The sequence below is a fragment of the Tachypleus tridentatus genome, chromosome 6 (assembly GCF_004210375.1).
Source record: "Tachypleus tridentatus isolate NWPU-2018 chromosome 6, ASM421037v1, whole genome shotgun sequence".
NCBI lineage: Eukaryota > Metazoa > Arthropoda > Merostomata > Xiphosura > Limulidae > Tachypleus > Tachypleus tridentatus.
In genome coordinates, this window is record NC_134830.1 from 151508659 (window position 1) to 151529510 (window position 20852).

At 31.7% G+C, this 20852-nt stretch overlaps 2 protein-coding genes and 1 pseudogene across 4 annotated transcripts in view; 1 reads left to right on the plus strand and 2 right to left on the minus strand.

Annotated features, from left to right (window-relative positions):
• Positions 1–10890, minus strand: part of LOC143254067 (ER membrane protein complex subunit 1-like) — a 40153-nt pseudogene extending 29263 nt beyond the window's left edge. The window contains exons 1-7 of the transcript XR_013029943.1: positions 10734–10890; positions 9066–9181; positions 6731–6796; positions 5740–5842; positions 4650–4811; positions 3306–3414; positions 260–427 (exon numbers count right to left, since the gene is read on the minus strand). The product of XR_013029943.1 is annotated as an ER membrane protein complex subunit 1-like (transcript). The remainder of the gene's footprint in view (positions 1–259; positions 428–3305; positions 3415–4649; positions 4812–5739; positions 5843–6730; positions 6797–9065; positions 9182–10733) is intronic.
• Positions 10891–12401: 1511 nt separating this feature from the next.
• Positions 12402–17471, plus strand: LOC143254070 (transmembrane protein 107-like). Its single transcript, XM_076508817.1, has 4 exons — positions 12402–13032; positions 14278–14345; positions 16097–16197; positions 17304–17471. The coding sequence occupies exons 1-4, from the start codon at positions 12940–12942 to the stop codon at positions 17435–17437; spliced, it is 396 nt and encodes a 131-aa protein (XP_076364932.1). The 5' UTR covers positions 12402–12939; the 3' UTR covers positions 17438–17471.
• A 538-nt stretch (positions 17472–18009) lies between these two features.
• The window catches only part of LOC143254069 (neuralized-like protein 4), a 36833-nt gene continuing 33990 nt past the window's right edge, over positions 18010–20852 (minus strand). For both annotated transcript variants that reach the window (XM_076508815.1, XM_076508816.1), the window contains 3 exons: positions 20061–20173; positions 19551–19668; positions 18010–18660 (listed from right to left, as the gene is read on the minus strand). In XM_076508815.1, the coding sequence (XP_076364930.1) occupies positions 18450–18660; positions 19551–19668; positions 20061–20173 (442 nt within the window). In that variant the 3' untranslated portion in view covers positions 18010–18449. The remainder of the gene's footprint in view (positions 18661–19550; positions 19669–20060; positions 20174–20852) is intronic.

Here is a 20852-nt window from a genome sequence, read left to right on the forward strand (position 1 = left end):
GGGATAAGAACTTGCAACCCTTGAATTACAAGTCAAGCACCTTTACCACCTGGCCATGTTGGGCCTGAATGTGTTTTTAATAATATGTTATGAGTGAGGAAGGTAATACTTGTAGCCAGAGTGCAAATTAAATTTCATTGTATAGTCAGTGTTTCAATGATATCAAATGATATACAAACAAACTGCTGTTCCTGTAGTTATTAAACTAAAGATATCATAACTGATTAAGAAATATTTGTAAACATTAACAACAACTTACTCCAGGAAACACCTTAACCATCTTCACAGTAGCCGACTGTAATTGAAGTAAAGCTAAGCCATTGTTTCCCAACTCAACAGCAAAGAGAGGATGTTCAGCAGTTTCCTGATTGGCGACTTGCTTTATTTTAAGTTCCGTTGTTATATCAGAACTTTTGAGTCCCAGCGACTAAAAGAAGAAGGAAAGAATGTTTAACTTTAAAACTACTTATTTCAAACTTTAAAATGACTAAAATATAACTTTCATAGCCATAATAAACTACTGAAACTGAAGCAAGTTTATTCTTTGTCACTTTTACAGCAAATCTAGTCTGTTCTCTAGAATTTTCATGCAAAGCTACACGAGGGCCGTCTGAGTAACTAACCCTAATTTTGAAACAAAATACTAAACATGAGGCAGCTAATCAGTGGCAACTACTTACACTGCTTGCCTCACGTAATAACTGGATTTAATTGTCACTCTTACTATGCATCCATGGTCTCAAAGTGCAGAGTGCATTTACAGTCAAAGAACATTAACTACTAAGCCATGACTAGCCCTTTCCAGACTGTTACTAAACATGTTACAGATCCTAGATTCCTTCCCAGCAGACAACTATGTTTCTACACTCCTTATGCTAGCCAGACATCTTCAGAAAGAAAAAAAAACAATAACTTCTGAGCTCTAAGCTCAGTCACAGATAAAGCAATCCAAAAAAATGCACGTTGTTTTCTTTTCAGAAATCTACGACCAGCTCTCAAGCCAACAGGAAAATCCAATGTACACAAATATAATATGAAGATGTTTTATGAAGAAACCTGGGATGATTATAAAAAAATTATCATTAAAAAAAAGAAGATATTCTACAGAACTAAATTTAACCACAGGCACACTGATAATTAAACACTTTCAAAGCCGTAATATACTGCACAAACTGTTACTGCCATTAATTCTCACTCATGTTCAACAACAAGGATGGTGTTTGAATAACATATTGTTGGTATTAATGGCCACCACCCGATTTTTAAACATCCTGTGTATCAAACTTTTCTTTAAGGTAACGTTTGTATCTTTGTAAACCTGATACACGTGTGCTAGATACAAAACAAGATAAAAGTAACACTTTATTTATTTTTGATTAATTACAGCCCAAGACAAAGTTTATTACCTGTTCCTATGTACACAAGAGTGGCTAATTTTTTTAGGATGAATTACAAAAGTAACAACTGTCTATCCATTCTCTGATAGATTGTGTAAGCAGAGTATTCATGATGAAACTTTGTAGAATAGAAGGCATCTGTCTGTTGTGGAGACACAAGTGTAGAGGACGACATTTTGAAAGTCTTCTGGATTTCATCTTCAGGTCGCCTGAAGAAGAATGATGAAAGACTTTCGAAACATTCTATAAAGTTTCATCAATTCTCTATCTATTAGAGAATGTTCTTTTAACAACCACAAGCAGAGAAAATGGGAACACATACACACATAATTAGGGTTACGTGTACAACAAATGTAGAAAGGCAGCAGAAATGGGAACACAGACATACATGTAATTAGGGTTACATGTACAACAAATGTAGAAAAACAGAGGAAATGGGAACACAGACACACATGTAATTAGGATTACGTGTACAACGAATGTAGAAAAACAGAGGAAATGGGAACACAGACACACATGTAATTAGGGTTACGTGTACAACGAATGTAGAAAGGCAGAGGAAATGGAAACACAGATACACATGTAATTAGGATAACATGTATGTGCAACAAATGTAGAAAGGCAGAGGAAATGGGAACACAGATACACATGTAATTAGGGTTACGTGTACAACGAATGTAGAAAGGCAGAGGAAATGGAAACACAGATACACATGTAATTAGGATAACATGTATGTACAACAAATGTAGAAAGGCAGAAGAAATGGGAACACAGATACACATGTAATTAGGGTTACGTGTACAACAAATGTAGAAAGGTAAAGGAAATGGGAACACATACACATGTAATTAGGGTTACGTGTACAACAAATGTAGAAAGGTAAAGGAAATGGGAACACAGACACATGTAATTAGGGTTACGTGTACAACAAATGTAGAAAGGTAGAGGAAATGGGAACACAGATACACATGTAATTAGGGTTACGTGTACAATGAATGTAGAAAGGCAGAGGAAATGGAAACACAGATACACATGTAATTAGGATAACATGTATGTACAACAAATGTGGAAAGGCAGAAGAAATGGGAACACAGATACACATGTAATTAGGGTTACGTGTACAACAAATGTAGAAAGGTAAAGGAAATGGGAACACATACACATGTAATTAGGGTTACGTGTACAACAAATGTAGAAAGGTAAAGGAAATGGGAACACAGACACATGTAATTAGGGTTACGTGTACAACAAATGTAGAAAGGTAAAGGAAATGGGAACACATACACATGTAATTAGGGTTACGTGTACAACAAATGTAGAAAGGTAAAGGAAATGGGAACACAGACACATGTAATTAGGGTTACGTGTACAACAAATGTAGAAAGGTAAAGGAAATGGGAACACAGATACACATGTAATTAGGGTTACGTGTACAACAAATGTAGAAAGGTAAAGGAAATGGGAACACATACACATGTAATTAGGGTTACGTGTACAACAAATGTAGAAAGGTAAAGGAAATGGGAACACATACACATGTAATTAGGGTTACGTGTACAACAAATGTAGAAAGGTAGAGGAAATGGGAACACAGACACGTGTAATTAGGGTTACGTGTACAACAAATGTAGAAAGGCAAAGGAAATGGAAACACAGATACACATGTAATTAGGATAACATGTATGTACAACAAATGTAGAAAGGCACAGGAAATGGGAACACAGATACACATGTAATTAGGGTTACGTGTACAACAAAGGTAGAAAGGCAGAGGAAATGGGAACACAGACACACATGTAATTAGGGTTACGTGTACAACGAATGTAGAAAGGCACATGAAATGGGAACACAGATACATGTAATTAGGGTAACATGTACAACAAATGTATAAAGTAAATAATTACTCACAGTCAGCGAAGCTGAAAATAAACAGCCTCCTTCTTCAACCAAAATCACATGTACGGTTCTCGTGACAGATTCAACACATGCCAGATGCTTGTGACTCACAAATTCACAGCTTGAATGTATACACACATAAAAATATCTTAGTTAATTATAGCTTTACTAAACTGCTTTAATTTAAAATCTCATCTACTGGCAACTGTTTCTAAAATACTTATTTTTAATATTTTTATTTTTGTTTTATTGAAAGTTTACTTGACACAAAGTTCACACAGGAAATTTGATAAGGTTTATTTTATTAACTGTAATAAATTCAACATTCCAAAACAAATTTGGGCACAAAACTATTTAATGCTTCAAAATAATACATTGGTTAAAAAACAGAACAGATGAATACATAACTCAGAATGATTAAACAGTAAATCAGTCACCGTGTTTCTTGAAATGCTGTATAGTTTCTAATATTTTATTTATATATATAACAAACACACAATACCTACACAAATAGTCCAGTCTTTCTTTAAATGAATACTTAGTAAAATGATAAAACCAACAATCAACAATAGAGGAATGATTAGCCTGTAACCCATCCTTAAATAAAATACCACTTTATACCCTAATAAATCCTCTGAGGATATGTATCATGCTGAGATACAAAATACAATCATAGTTTACTCTAAAATTATGATCTAACAATGGAGCTCATGAAAAAAAAACATTCAGAGTTGTCTGACTGTAATACTTAATAAAAACAAAAGGTTAACACATTGAGAGTGGTCTAACTGTAACATTAAATAAAAAAAAAACACTGTACAACTTGCCAGATCAAAGAATGATGTAAAGTTTAATATCAATGATCTACAAACACCTGGTGTTAAGAGTAGCAAGAACACAGATATCTCATCACACACTGACCTAATCCCCTCACAGAATAATAAAAGTAAAGAGAGAGGCCTAATTACAACCCTAGAAACCAGTGTAACATTTCCTTTTACACAATCAAAATGCACAATAATTGTCTCAAACTTACATATATATAGCAGTAGAAACCTTTTCTCCAAATATAATCAACAACCTCCTGCTAAATAAGACTAGAGGCTACAATCAAACACAACAGATTTATAAGACCAAACAAGCATATTTTCTTCAAAATATAAACATTAGTTTTTGAACAAATGAATCATTTTTAGCTGTACACATTCCGTGAGACAGAAAAACAAAACGCAGCTTATTCAGAATCTACAAATTAAAGTTTAAACAGCTACATGGTGCACAATCTCATTCAAATACCTATTTGGAATATATTCTTTCTATTTTTGTAAGTAGGAAATTAATGGCAGACACAGTTACCTCGTCAATTCAGTGAGCCAGGGGGCTGGTGCTTTGGGAGACTTCTTCAACGTGCCTTCCCGCATGTTGTACACAGATGCTTGAATGCCACCTCCTGGTTGCATATCCACAAGAAGTACTTGCTTGTTGGCAGCTGCTACATGAATTTTCATGATGGATGAACTATAACATGAAAAAAAGCTTAAGAACATAAGAAAACAAGAAAGTGAAGTAAAATCACCATTCATAGTAAAATAAGAACAAGTAAGTACAGAATGTGGAATATCAGTGATTATTAACAGCATCAAGGGTATCTCTCAACATGGGTATATCAGGTTGCTTCTGAGTGAGAGAGTTGAAGATATCTTGTGCATGCTATGGATATCAGGATACCACAATCTGTCTCAAAATATGAATAATTTCAAAGAAAATTTACATCTTCTAATGCACAGCAGTAAAGTCAAACTCATTTTTAACAGCTCAGATCATTTAGTCCTACCTGCCTATAGGATTATTTGGTAAGAAAGTTTCTCAGATCATTTAGTCCTACCTGTCTATAGGATTATTTGGTAAGAAAGTTTCTCATATCATTTAGTCCTACCTGCCTACAGGATTACTTGGTAAGAAAGTTTCTCAGATCATTTAGTCCTACCTGCCTATAGGATTATTTGGTAAGAAAGTTTCTCAGATCATTTAGTCCTACCTGCCTATAGGATTATTTGGTAAGAAAGTTTCTCAGATCATTTAGTCCTACCTGTCTATAGGATTATTTGGTAAGAAAGTTTCTCAGATCATTTAGTCCTACCTGCCTATAGGATTATTTGGTAAGAAAGTTTCTCAGATCATTTAGTCCGACCTGCCTATAGGATTATTTGGTAAGAAAGTTTCTCACATCATTTAGTCCTACCTGCCTATAGGATTATTTGGTAAGAAAGTTTCTCAGATCATTTAGTCCTACCTGTCTATAGGATTATTTGGTAAGAAAGTTTCTCACATCATTTAGTCCTACCTGCCTATAGGATTATTTGGTAAGAAAGTTTCTCAGATCATTTAGTCCTACCTGCCTATAGGATTATTTGGTAAGAAAGTTTCTCAGATCATTTAGTCCTACCTGTCTATAGGATTATTTGGTAAGAAAGTTTCCCACTTCATAACACCACTTGTAAGATCCCAACATCTAATGAACTTGCCTCGTCCTTGAACTGTGATGACATCTGAAAAAAAAGTTAAAGTGTGCTCCTATACCAGGATGTAGTAACTACAATCAATAAACACAGTCCTACATAAGGATGTAGTAACTACAAACAATAAACACAGTCCTACATAAGGATGTAGTAACTACAATCAAACACAGTCCTACATTACAAGGATGTATTACCTACAATCAACAAACACAGTCCTACATAAGGATGAATTACCTACAATCAACAAGCATGGTCCTACATTACAAGGATGTATTACCTACAATCAACAAGCATGGTCCTATATTACAAGGATGTATTACCTACAAACACAGTCCTACATTACAAGGATGTATTACCTACAAACACAGTCCTACATTACAAGGATGTATTACCTACAATCAACAAGCATGGTCCTACATTACAAGGATGTATTACCTACAATCAACAAACACAGTCCCACATTACAAGGATGTATTACCTACAAACACAGTCCTACATTACAAGGATGTATTACCTATAAACACAGTCCTACATTACAAGGATGTATTACCTACAAACACAGTCCCACATACGGATGTATAAACTATAAATATCTAACACTCCTACACAAGAATGTAGGAACTACAAACACCACCACATGAGGAAGCACTACCAACAATCCTACATGAAGATACATTATCTATAAAGAATAGTTAACTGTTAATACAATATTACAATATCGTTAATACAATAATACAATTAAACAACTTTTTGTTTAAAAAGTTATAATTAATGATGCAGTACTAAGATAACTGTTTTTATTTAATATATTCTACATACAAGAATATTGTGCATCACTGACACAACACAATCATAAAAGAATCAAAAACTTGCTACACAACTGGATTAACAAATGTTAAAAGAAATGAAACACAATACCTTGAAAGTGTCCTTGTAAACTCTGAACCTTTTCATGTGGCCCTTTCTCTAATAACTGTCTCCATGCTGCAACACAGTTGACATATGGTGTCAAAACTTCTTTGTACATTCGTGTGTATCTTAATATTCATTACAGGAATAATACACAAATATTTCTGACTTTGAAATGCTTTCAAGGAAACTGAACAGTGTGAAGGAAATGATCTTCAATGTTGTTGTTTTTAAAGTGTACACTACACAGGAATCATAAAATGTAACTAATACAGAGAACTGCTTGTATCAAATTGCCAAGAAATGATAACCATCAATTAGTAATATAATTCTAATGTGTAAAACTGAATGAAATCAACATCAATTTGCTTTTAATTTTCAAATATCTGTTATCAGAGAACAGAGAAATAACTGTGATTTTCTTATTTGGGAATAAACATTTCTACCTCTTAAGAGACGGAGCTATTATACTGACGGCAGTCCACGTTCATCTACAGTAACAACATATTACTAATACAGCTAGCCAATAGTGTTATCCAGAATGAGATAACCCTGATTTCATTGGCCATTCTGTAATAATAAAAGGTTAAACTAGAGGTCAATATAGATTCATTTTGCAGAACATCTTTCGTTAAGTGGCCAATCCTCACATATTTCATAGCTATACAAGTTTAGCTGCAATCTAAACACTTCAAAGAAGATAACAAATGAAAATCCATGCTGAACTTTCCATATAAATTCTTAACTTGATTTTCAAAAAATAAAAACAACAGGAATAACCGATCTTATAAAAACACCAGTTGTTCTCTGTCATTCTAATACTAAATGAAATAATCCATTCAGGTAAAAGCTTAAAAAACATTTCTATAAAACAAAATGTAAAATGAAAGCAGCAACCTTTCATTAATTTTGCTTACAAAACTTCTGTATCTTTATAAATAAAGATGATGTAAATGAACGATCAAATGGAAACTTGAGCTATAATTCAACAATAATTTTAACAAAAATTGCTTTGTCTTAATATAGTACAGAATAATTTTGAAATAATTTACAAGGATTACATATACTGAGATTTTTCTAGTCTTGTTTTAAACTGGTAGCAATAAGAAGCATGTGTGTGTGTGTGTGTGCATAATTAGAGTAAAGATGAATAATGCTGATTTTTATGCAAGTCAAACAACCGTATTGGTCAAAACAAAAACTTGTGTTTTTTTATTTACATCAAATATACTTCCACGTAAAAATCTCACGACAACAATGACAAAAAAAAGCTTAAAAATAACAGAATAAACAAAAACTAATTTTAGGTAAATATCTTATACTTAAAGCCATAGTTAAACAGATATTTAAGAAAATCCACAGAAAAACCTGAATATAAATTTATGTTGCACAAAATAGAATGTATAAATTATCATTTTATATTTTGTAATGAAGCTCTCTTTACCTTTGTCAGTAAATGTTGACGTTACTATGTAATTCAGCCTATGTAATTAACATCGAAACCTTATATAAATGCTTTACTGAATCCCCAAAAGAATGACTTATCACAACTTTAGCAACAATAATATACTTGTGTTACTTCAAACAATTAGTAATAATAAGACTTATCGTTCATTGGGCATGACGCAACCTAAATATTTTACCAAAATACATTTAGTTAAACCATAGCATCTATGTTAACAGTCTTGAACATTTCATCACAGTGCCTGCTGATACCGTACTAACATACTAATGAGTTGAGACAAATATCAAAGATCAATATAAGAAATCTATTTAATTCTTGAATCTTATTGTAAGAGACGTAACTGACAGTATATTGTTCTGATATTCCTCCTGTTGTAATCTATAATCCAAATTTAAAAAAATGATTTCCTAATTTTAAATTATCATAAAATCAATAATCATTGTACTTTCAACGAGTTAAATAAACCTAGTCAGCAGTACTCAAGTAATTTAAAGAGCTAACTGCATAGATACTTGCCATCATCTGTGGCAAGTGCTGATAAGTTTTAGTGCAGTATTGTTGTGTTTTCAGTTTAAGCAATTGCATTAATAACTTTTACATTTTTTATTTACACTGCACATGTCGTGAGCACACGTGAGCAGATACTAAACATGCACATGAATGTGTCAAACAGATTTGGTGCCAGATTAATTCAAGGGTTGCAACTCCAGGGTCACACCAACCTTGAAATAAAAAACAAGAAAAAAACAAGGAATACCATTAAAGGTCCATCAGCCACTGGACCTCAACTGAACTTATTTCTTCCCTGGTCAAGTATAAAAAGCAAAAAATGTGCATTTCTTACTGCTCTTCTTCAATAGTAACATACAAATAAATTACCAACAGATCCATTACGTAGGTTCAACAAGGCCAAAACATTTTTCTCTGTGGCCACAACTATCTTTCCTGATTCATCATAGTGCACGTGGTTCACTTCTCCAACTAGTTCCAACTTCCTCCATGGAAAAAATAAATTACAAACATGTAAGAAAAAAATTTACAACTAATAAATCACTTGATATTTCAAAATACATCTAAATATTAAACAAAAACTGAACAAAAATTATAACATACATGTACCTACCTAACAAACCATTTTCTGAATCTTTGTGTGTGTATATATAATATTTGTAAATTCCTGATACTTGATTAATTCCATAAAATATTTTTGTTTTCATTTCTAATGGTAAATTACTAATTCAATGTTTCCAATTCCAATTACAGTTTTCCCAACTATATTTTTACCCAGTTTCATTTTTAATATTAAAAAAAACTAAAATTACCTTAATGAAAAGAAGAGATATCAAGCTAAGTTTCAGAACTACCACAAGAGTTCAGTGTCATAAAGACTTTTAACAATGTTATAACACTACAGGTACCGTTTCTGTTACTTCTAAGTGCTTATTTTATTCTCTCTTTGAACTGCTTGAAAAGTTTCCACATACCACACAAAGGTATTTCTTGCAATGGATAAATTCAAGCACCCGGGTTTGAGTTTTATAAACACCACTAAACTTAAAATCCATACACATTATAACAATCCAGCATAGAGTAAAAGTTGAAGATTACTGCTCATGTAATTCAGCATGTTACATCATGTAAATACAAAAATTTTTGGGAGATTAATAGTTGACCACCAATGGTACAACTTACTATAACATGGCTCAATTTCCAAGGGACCATCTAGTTCACATACTTCTTTATTAAGACATAGTATATAATGTACTGATATATCAATATCCAATATTGTAATATCAGTTGAATAACTTTGGGAAAGAAAGAAAAAATGTTAACCATAATTCTCAATCCTAAATGCTAAAAACAAAAACTATGTGTGGCTTGACACCGTCTAATTCAAGTAAAGATAAATACAATGGAAGACAACATTTGGATAATAAATCTGTTTTAAATACAAAAAATTAAATCAACTTGACTACTTTAATAATAAGTTAATAAGTCGTGGCTGTAATATTACGAGTCAAAAATTTCCCCAAGATATATTTATTCAAAATTACTAGCAAAATATAGCTAACACATACGTCAATAAATTTTTTTCTCTGTTAATTAATAAAAATTTGATGCACAATTTCTTATTAATAATTCTTGGGAAACTTGCAACTGCTTTATTTTTTAAATAAAACCTGCTGGTGTTAAAAAAGTGAGTAAAACCGCTATACCTTTAGTGTAACATCAAGATGTTAAAAAATTTGAAACACCCGATATAATGATCCTTCGAGTATATAAAGTAATGTGATTAACTGTTATTGTTATTTCTGAAAGTCAGCGTTGAGATAGGTGATATTTTATTTAATAAATGTCTATTACTTTTAGTTTTAGACCACATGGACCTTGTAGTTAAGCCTACATCACGTATAACCCTTTAATTTAGGCTTCTGTAGTTGATGCAACACGAGAAGCGTGTAGCCAGCCAAAACCAATGCTAACTATCCATGTACAACTTTAAGTTAATTAGTCTACAATGCTTTAAAAAATAAACTTTCAAGTTACCAATCAAATTTTCCAATTTGATCTTCGTAAAGGGATAGAGAATCATGGAACATGCTAAACAAAACAATTAACAACGAAATCATTGTCTTAGAATTCACAAGTTGTCACAATTCACCATGCTGAAGTTATCACCTATATTTACGAAACTAAAATGCCGAATTGAGTGTCTTATTCATTAACATTAATAGCTAAAGTCGTAATAAAATTTAATTCCTTTAAATGAATAAAAATAACAGTAATAATAAAACTGAAGTATTACTAACAATTCTGCTCTTTGTGGAAGAATCCAAAGCTATTGTCGATCACGTATACATTGTGTAATTAAACAAAAGCTGTGATTAACAAATACTATAAATAATTTTAAACACACCTAATTATTTCACCATCTTTTAAAAACAAAGATGCGCAGTGGAATATTTGTTGTTGCTCAGTGCAAGAAATGAACGCTGAATTTTAGCGTTATATGTCCTCAAGCTTATCGCTGAACCATAGCTTTAAAGTACTGTCAGTATTTTTCTAGAGTTACGGATTGTTTCATTGTCATTCTCCCCTTCTCCATTTGGTCATGGGTAAATTTGAGAATTGTTTGTTTGTTTTTTGAATTTCGCGCAAAGCTATTCGGGAGCTCTCTGCGCTAGCCGTCCCTAATTTAGCAGTATAAGATTAGATGGAAGGCAGCTAGTCATCACCACCCACTGCCACCTCTTGGGCTACTCTTTTAACAACGAATAGTGGGACTGACCGTAACATTATAACGCCCCCACGGCTGAAGGGACGAGCATTTTTGGTGTGACAGAGATTCGAACCCGCGACCCTCAGATTACGAGTCGAACGCCTTAACCCACGTGGCCATGCCGAGTTAAGTTTGAGGATGTATAATATTAAACGCTGGAGTTATATCGTTTTATTCTTACATGAATAGAACCTACACTACTCTGAGTAATTGTTCTGAAAAACTTACTCTTAGTTGGAAGTTTATCATTTAGGTTAGACCATTTTTCTTGTCTTTTGTAAGTTTGTTTTGTTGAATTTCGCGTAAAGTTATTAGAGAGCTATCTGCGCTAGTTCTGTAATTCTAGTGATAGACCACATGGAAGGCAGATAGTTAACACCACTCAGCACCAACTCTTGGGCTACTATTTACCAACGAATAATGGGATTGACTATAAATTATAACACCTCCATAAGCGAAAGAGCGAATATGTAGTGATGTACTTTTATGAGAGAAATAAATTAGTAGACTATTTTCTCGACTGTCAACAGATAGTAATAAGCAGTGAGTATGAATAAACCTGTAGTTTAAAAGTTGCCTCATAATCAGTTTGGGAAAACATTTTACAATCATGTACCTTAAAATATGTAAATTTTATGAAGAGCTAATTGCAATGAAAACTAATTTACACAATCATTGCTGTTAATTGGCATTATGTTGGAAAATAACGTATATTTTGATATATAACACATTCAAATGATTGTTGAATTATTTTCATTCTTTCAATTTAACCTTATTTTATTATGTAACTACACCTGTACCAGCAGAAGATTTACATTACCTGTTGTTTTTTTTTAAGTGACCGGCTTGGTACTACTAGAAATTTTTACAACCACATTAGCCAGTTTTTCAGGCTAATGTGAAAATATGTTTTACAATTTCTTCTTAAAGAATATTGTTTTGTAGATGGCAGTGCGGTGTACCTGAAGGTAGCAAAGGTGTATCGCAAGATTAAGTAATATCAAAATAGTTATTATGTGTTTTGTATTTTTGAAATAAAATTAAAAGAAGTCTCAAACTGAAAGTTAAAGTATAGAACGTTAAATAATGTCTGTGTACATTACCATCAACTTTTAAAATATTAATTAAAAATGTGCTTCTTAAAAGTTGATGACATTTGATTGACGGTATTATTTTTAAAATTATACTGCAGACATTAATTGATAAGTTTGTGACTTATCACTTAGCCAACTTAATATTACATTGATGGCGGTGTTGGTAATACTACTAGTAAAAGTTGGAATGTTTATATGAGCAACATATTAACACTTCTGAACATTTTGTCATGTATTTCAACAGTGCAAGTGACATACGAGTAAACTTACAGTAACAATGATTTTCTGATAGTGTTAGATCCATTATTTATCGGTCTGTTATTTTTGGCTGCGTTTCAAGTAGAACTGAAGAATTCAAAGTGTTCACTTTTCGTGTACGATGACACAGTTAGAATACAACAGTTTAATTCCTTCCAGGTTTTTAATCGTATCATCCCATCTTCTAGTATTACTCACTGTGTTTTGGTCAAGAGTAAGTGACTACTTTTAATTAGCCTAGCGAAAACAAAACTTAAATAACCTTATCTTAATTAGAACAGGTTGTGTACAGTTAATTTTACATTGCTTTTAGCTGAGAGTAGAATTTGTTAAAGTAATATTCATAGGATAAAAGAAGTACAAATTAATTTTTTGTTTTTCAAAATTTTGTACTGCATACTTAAGGAATTTACACATTTCAATAAAGGTTTAGAAAAAGACCATAAATGTAGAAAATATTTTTTTATTTTAATGTGTTGATATAAATTTTTTTATATAAATCCCAATGAAACTTCAAAAACAAAACATTGGTTTAAAAAAAATTATATATATATATATGTGTAGAATATAAAAGAAACTTTTTCTCAACATTTTATCAAGAACCCCAAATGAAGGCCTGCTTATTCTCTCAAGGGTTATCATAGTGTTATACAGATCATTATGGAATAAGCAAATAATAATTTACAGCTTACACAGTTGACAGAGGTAGTTACCCACACTGTACCATAAATGTGGTTGCAGAAACTCACATAAATGCCATCAGATGAAATTCTTTCCAATTCCTAGTTTCACATTTTATTTTTATTTTTTTACCAACTCCATATGTTTATGCTGCTTAATTTTAAAGTGCTGTGGTAAATAGGTCATTTGTTGTCTCTAAACATTGTTATAATAATTCTAATAAGAGATTTATGTTTGTTTTGCATTTCATGTTTGCTTGGATGTTTTTAGTTCTCAAAACTATAAATAAGAGAATGAAAATGTAATTTTTCTAAATTGTTTGCTTCATGTCAAATCGATACTTTTAAACTGTTCACATTTGGCCATACTTAGATAACTTCTGACATGAATGACAAAAGTTAAGGTTAGATACTAAATTTCACACAAACCTCTAAGTTTTTATCAAACATCATTGAAAAGAATAAACAAATAAGAAGGAGAGGTTACATTGAACCATTGTATGGCTCAAAGCAGAGGAAATATGCAACTGTTTTTAATGCAAGCCTAGCCTCATTTTTTAAAATCTGAAACCAACATTTTCATTGTACTGTTCTCAGAGTATAACAAAATTAGTTTAATAATTAACTAACTATAAACAATTCCAGACTTGGATGTATGAAGGTACACACACTCAACAGTGGCTCTTTATTCAAAATACTGACTTTGCTGTTGACCTATGAAACTTGTATATGTGCATAAGAAAAGCTGGTTCTCTGATACAATTTCATCTTTTTTATAGGAAGAAAATATTAAAGCATGCCTTGAATTGTCTTATTCTGATGAAAATTACAAGAGAAAAGATACACAGTAAGCATCTTTTCTTTATGCTAGTTTGTAACACACAAACAGATCTAATAAGCATCTTTTCTTTATGCTAGTTTGTAACACACAAACAGATCTAATAAGTATCTTTTCTTTATGCTAGTTTGTAACACACAAACAGATCTAATAAGCATCTTTTCTTTATGCTAGTTTGTAACACACAAACAGATCTAATAAGCATCTTTTCTTAATGCTAGTTTGTAATACATAAACAGATCTAATAAGCATCTTTTCTTTATGCTAGTTTGTAACACATAAAAGATCTAATAAGCATCTTTTCTTTATGCTAATTTGTAACACATAAACAGATCTTGAAATTAGTGTAGTAATTTAAATGATTTTCAAACTGTGTGTGTAGATTCAAGTTTTGGAACATGCTGTACTTTATTTCCATGGGTACTTGCTGTTCGACATTCTGTTTCATACCACAGACTATATTTGTACAATCATACGTTAAAATACGAGAACCTTTACTACTTGTCCAGGTGTGAAGATGAAGTATTCCAGATACATTAGCGACAGTTAACGTTTTATTGTAAAAATAAAGTAAGGCATATCAATTTTATCCACCAATAAAATGAGCTTTGGACTTCATTATTAGGTCTAAACATTCCTGTCAAATTTACAACAGGACAAAAAATGTGCAATCCTCCAAGAGAACTCTTACCTTGAAAACTAGCTTTAGAAATGTTCAACGACAACAGATAAAGGAAGAAATACAATCCAGATTTAACTGTACGGTTTTATGTATGTTAAAGAATTTAAGGTGCTAAATATAAGAGAGTTTTTAAACTATTTACATTTATAAATATAAGGTATAGCCATTAATCTGATTACCAGTGAGAATAATTTTGACAGACACAAGCAGAGAGCCAAGAACAGTGATTCTCAAACAGTGGTATGTGAAAATGTATCTTCAGGTTGACCTGAAGATGACCTAGAAAGTTGAAACATTCTGTGGTTTATTAGTAAACAATCCCCATCTAAACATTCTACATACATATATATACTTAACTTTTTTCACTTATAGACTAATCAGTATTTTTTTTTTTACCCATAAAATAAATAAAAATGGTACCATGTATTCTTCAGTCATGTTAGAAAAAACAGTTACATTCTTTCCATTAATAGGTGATTAAAATATATACATTTCTGTTACTGGGATTTTATCTTTTAAAAAAAATTAGGCCTGGGTTTTAAATTCTAAAATATTAAAAAGTAGTATGTGAGCTGAAATGTTTGAGAACCTCTGGTCTGGAACATACAGCTTACTTGTAAGCTGGACATAAGTCTATAGATTTGCAGGCTTTTGAATCATTCTAATGCCCAAGTTAATAACAAGTTAAAGGTTGTTGTTTTTTAATATAAGAATTAGAAAGTTACCAGTTTATGTACTTGTTCAATGTGAGAGTCTCTAAAACATGAGTGAAGGGTCTGATATGAATGCTAACCCCCATATTTGACTCCCTGGGAGGCTCTAAGGGTATCAACTTTTGTTAAATAATAGCACAGATATAAAATATTAAATCATAATTAAAAATCTCTGTGTTTATACCACATAGAACTTTCCTGAATAGATTTATGACTTATTGAAGGAAGAATCGTGGTAGTCTTTAAGAAATATTTTTGTGTTAGGTTATTGCCTTAGACCCACCCCTCACACTACCAAATGGAAATTCAATTATTTTGATTTTTATGCTAGATTATAGCTAACACTAGTTTTTGTTCTGATGAAGGTTTTTAGTTGGAGTTTCCTTATCTCTGTTCTTTCTTCTCACCGAAATAATTGGATTTTTTGGGGGTATGTCAATATTTTGTCCAAGTCAAGATATATTCTGTATCCTTTACTTTTGTGTATAATTGTTGATTCATTATAAACTAACATTAGTATTCTGTTGATATATGAAGGTTGGTTTTTTTTAATGATTATTTTAAACCTTGCAGAATACCAGTGTCCAAAATGCAATATTAAGTACTACTATTAGTTATGTACTTTATTTCTTTTGCTTCCAGTCAAACAACAAGAGGACAATCTTGTCTTTATTTTTAGAGTTAACAGCACCTCTAAAACAGTTTTTAGTTACTTATTTAAACATCATTTGCAATATTTAAACATTTTATTATCATGTAACCTACTAAAAATGTGTAGTTATTTAGTTGAAAAATATTGTAGAATAATTTTATGGATTCACTGACACATAATTTTTCACCAAATGAGTTATATCTATCCATGTTTTTATTCATCATATAATATGTTCCAAAAGAGAACCTTAAATTTAGGTTATAATTGTTGGAACTTACTTCATTCTGGTTATAATATGTTCCAAAAGAGAATCTTAAATTTAGGTTATAATTGTTGGAACTTACTTCATTCTGGTTATAATATGTTCCAAAAGAGAATCTTAAATTTAGGTTATAATTGTTGGAACTTACTTCATTCTGGTTATACTTGCTCCCAGAAGTGTTATGTAATGGTGTTTTGTATTTTATTAGTTTGAAAATGTTATTTAGAATAGTGATGAGACAGTACCTATGAAGACTGCACCCTATGGTGTAAATTTTACAGATTGGGTGCTATAGTAGCACCCTTTGTCTTTAACCAGTAAACTTAAAAAAAACATTATTCAAATATATGTTGTCAGGGAGAATAACTCACTGCCCTAGAAGTGTTGGTACTATGTACACAACGGTATACTGTTGGTATTCTGTCATTGGTAAGGTAAGGCTGCATTAACCTCATTACAGTAATACTTAAATTGACAAGTAAAATAAAAATGTTGAACATGTGGGTGGTTGTTGTATGTCCTGGCATAGTTTTATAATTAAGAATGATTTGTGTTACCTAAGACTAGGATATTAGGTCTTATCACTTGAAATCTAAGATCTTCTGCCATGTTTAACTGCAGTATAAATAAAATTTTACCATTTCTTAACATCTTACAGCTATAATAACACACTCACTAGGAACCATTGCCATGTCATATTTTATTGCACATTCCTGGGATTGTGACTTGTTTTGGTGGATATTTTGTTTTCCAGTGTCATGCCAGGAATTACAGAAATTATTATTATTGTAAAGGTGCTTGGGATGAATAAATCTATATAAACAAATAATTCTGTAATTAATTCAAGCTTCAAAACAATCAGCAAGTTTGTAGGGCTCTTTCTTTGTACTCCAGAATTTTAATGTTAAGTCTTTCAGTTGTACACCATTATTAAGAGACCATATAATGAAGTGAAAACTGGATCTATGGTTTTGTTTTCTTCTGTAGTTAAACCATTAACTTGCCCGATGTCCATTTGTTTCCCTCTTCACATGTCACACACAGTAATAGTTGACATTTGTTGCTTGCGGTTACGAGATTTCCGAGCCTACCTTTCTAATTGTACGCCTTTTATTCTGCTGTGAATCCTTGTCCTCAAACTTCAGCACTAATGTTTGTTACAAAAAACATTCTGGAAATGAAAGGAAGCACCACCTTGTGGTGCAGTGGTAAACATCTCCATGAATTGTGAAGTGTCATAACTTCAGAAAGCAACGTTCCATCAAGTTTGATGATTTTAGGTAGTGATAAGATAAAATTGCAATTTGATACAAGAAGGAAAAAGGCTTAACAGGTAGTTACCAGTGAACAAGAAAGACCAATTATTTTCACATAATCAGAAATAATTTTACTTTAAGTTTCTATCAGATCATTTTCTGTTTCATATATCTACATAAAATAAACACATCACAACTTTGAAACAATGATTGTACATAATGTCTTCTGATATTTACAGAAAGTATTAACGTTTTCACATATTGTGTGATTAGAGTATTTTAAGCTGCATACAAATGTACATAATTTTGGAACAAAATAAGAACATATATTATTCCTAAAACTACATTATTCTTTGTGAAATATTGTAAACAGAACATCATAATATTAATGCACAGGAATGTAAACTTAGGACGAGAATACTGAATAAATAAATAAGTTACAAAACACAAGATTAAAATCTGTACAATTTCTAAATGGAAGTTTCCATATTACACTGTTTGTAATCTTATCAACAGTACATGCGATATGATGAAAACAGCATTTCTTTCTAGAGTCCTTCTAGTCTTACTAGAAGAGAATGTAGAACAGTTGAATTCTGTTCCTTCGTAAGCCACTCAAGTTCACTGTTGCTAAAATGAAGATCAATTGGTTCTACAGCTCCAAGTCGCTGGGGCCCGGATGTATATGATCCAGGTCTAATGTACACTTGAAAGGCTACTCTAGCCTGAAGAATCTTCAGAGTCTTGGAATCATTGAATCTATCATAAATATTTTATTAAACAGTTAGGTAAGACACAACTATGATTTCTAACTTTAAGAACTAGATAAGTATATATACATACTCACATTACTGTTCAGAGTGACATGTGATGAATGTTTATTTACAAATCAAGGCAGTAAGTTAGTTTTGAAAATTGTGTACCCGAATAAGAAGCTATTTGCAAACCTTGTGGCTACTTGAAGAGGACAGCTTAGGTTAATATCTATTTAATACTTTTTACATCAATTTAGACTACTAGTTGTTTCTTTCAAACAGATACAAACGTAATTACTTGCCACACATTTTATTTGGAGCAATTCATTAGAATCAGTTTCATCTGTGAACATTAAAAACACAGTTACGATGTCAATTACAAGTCAAATTTTTGGAGTTTCTATTTAAATGTGAATTGTGCCATAATAAACGTAACATTTTCTTTCACAGAACCATAGTCTCAGGCTAAAGCTGTTATTTCTTTGATATGCCAATGAAACTATTGTAAGAAACAACAACAGTTTTAAATTATTGGTTTTCTGAGAGGTAAAAAGCCAACCACTTTCCTTCTTATGAACCAATAACCAATTCATTTACAGTCATGTGGATGTCACCCCAAAAAAGTTGTCTTTTACTACAGTTTACTAGCTGGAGTAGCCGTCTGTCAGACAAGTGAAATAAAAACTCGTTTGTAACAAAGGGTAAATATTGTGCTACTGTTTTTTGTTTCGTAACATAATAAACATTAAAAGGAGCAATGAAAGAGAAAGACAGTGTTTTCAAACATTCTATCAATGTGAAATCAGATGTGTCTTTTATGTTATGCCAGAGAATGATCACAGATTGTAGATTACTAAATACGAAAACTAAAATAATGAAGCAAATTTCACATACTCGTGTCGTGGAGAGAATGTCGTACATCCTGCATACCTCACCGTGGGAGAGAGTATGATCTGTTGGGAATGGTTATCTGCTTTCCCTGATTTACCACCTGATCCAAGACTTATTCCGTCTGTAAATGTAGAGAAACATCTTTGAGATCAAAATTTAGTGGTTACCACATAACCCCCAAAACAAAACCACTGACCATCATACAGTCTTAAAAACAAAACCACTTAACACTATATAACCTCAAAAACAAAGCTACTTGACAGCATATAACCTCAAAGAAATATTAAAGAAAATATAACATCAAGATCAAAGCTATTTAAGATCATTTCTCAAAACACAGATCATCATATAACCTTAAAACCACAGACCATTGTATAATCCTAACAAAACTATCTGCTGCAAGACATTTAATTTTTACTACTTGTTATTTGCTTTTCTGAACATAAAAAAATCAGAGTTTTTGTACACAGAAACACAGCACTTAATGTTGGCTACAAACTCTAATGAACAAACCTGGAGGAAGGAGTTCCCCTCTATCCAGAATTCTTCTAACTACTCCCAGTCGAGTTCCATGAAAAGCTATGTGCCAATCTTGAATATTGTATGGATCTACTTTATTAGGCAACCTGGGAAAAACAATATCTATGAAATGATAGTTTAGTAAGTTATGATGTAGACATTCAATGCTGCACACAAAAATAGTGAAGATTACTTAAAAAAAATAAAAATAAAATTATTTGATGCATCACTAGGTAATTAATACAGAAATATGAAAAGCTTATGAAGTCATTTCTACTAATCTAGTAATTACAAATATATAATACAGTGGATACAATCTATATAATGTTTAAGTGAAAAGTATTTAACCCACGGAAGAAAGTCAACAATGAAAAACAAAAGTTTTTCCGTCTACAAATACTCGCATAGTAATTAAAGTACCTTCTACTGATCTTGGTGTTTCTATTATCTTATATCATAGTTCTCATTACACTTTTGTAAAAGGAAAAATATACTTTAACCAGGAAATTCTTAGAGCACTTCCACTACTAGTAATAAGATACATTAAAGTTTAGTATGGTAAAGTGAAAAACTGCACTAAAAATATAATCTTGATTTGTGTGTATGAAAGGACTTACATTATCAGTTACACATTCCTTGTGGATTAATGTGTATGAAAGGACTTACATTATCAGTTACACATTCCTTGTGGATTAATGTGTATGAAAGGACTTACATTATCAGTTACACATTCCTTGTGGATTAATGTGTGTGAAAGGACTTACATTATCAGTTACACATTCCTCA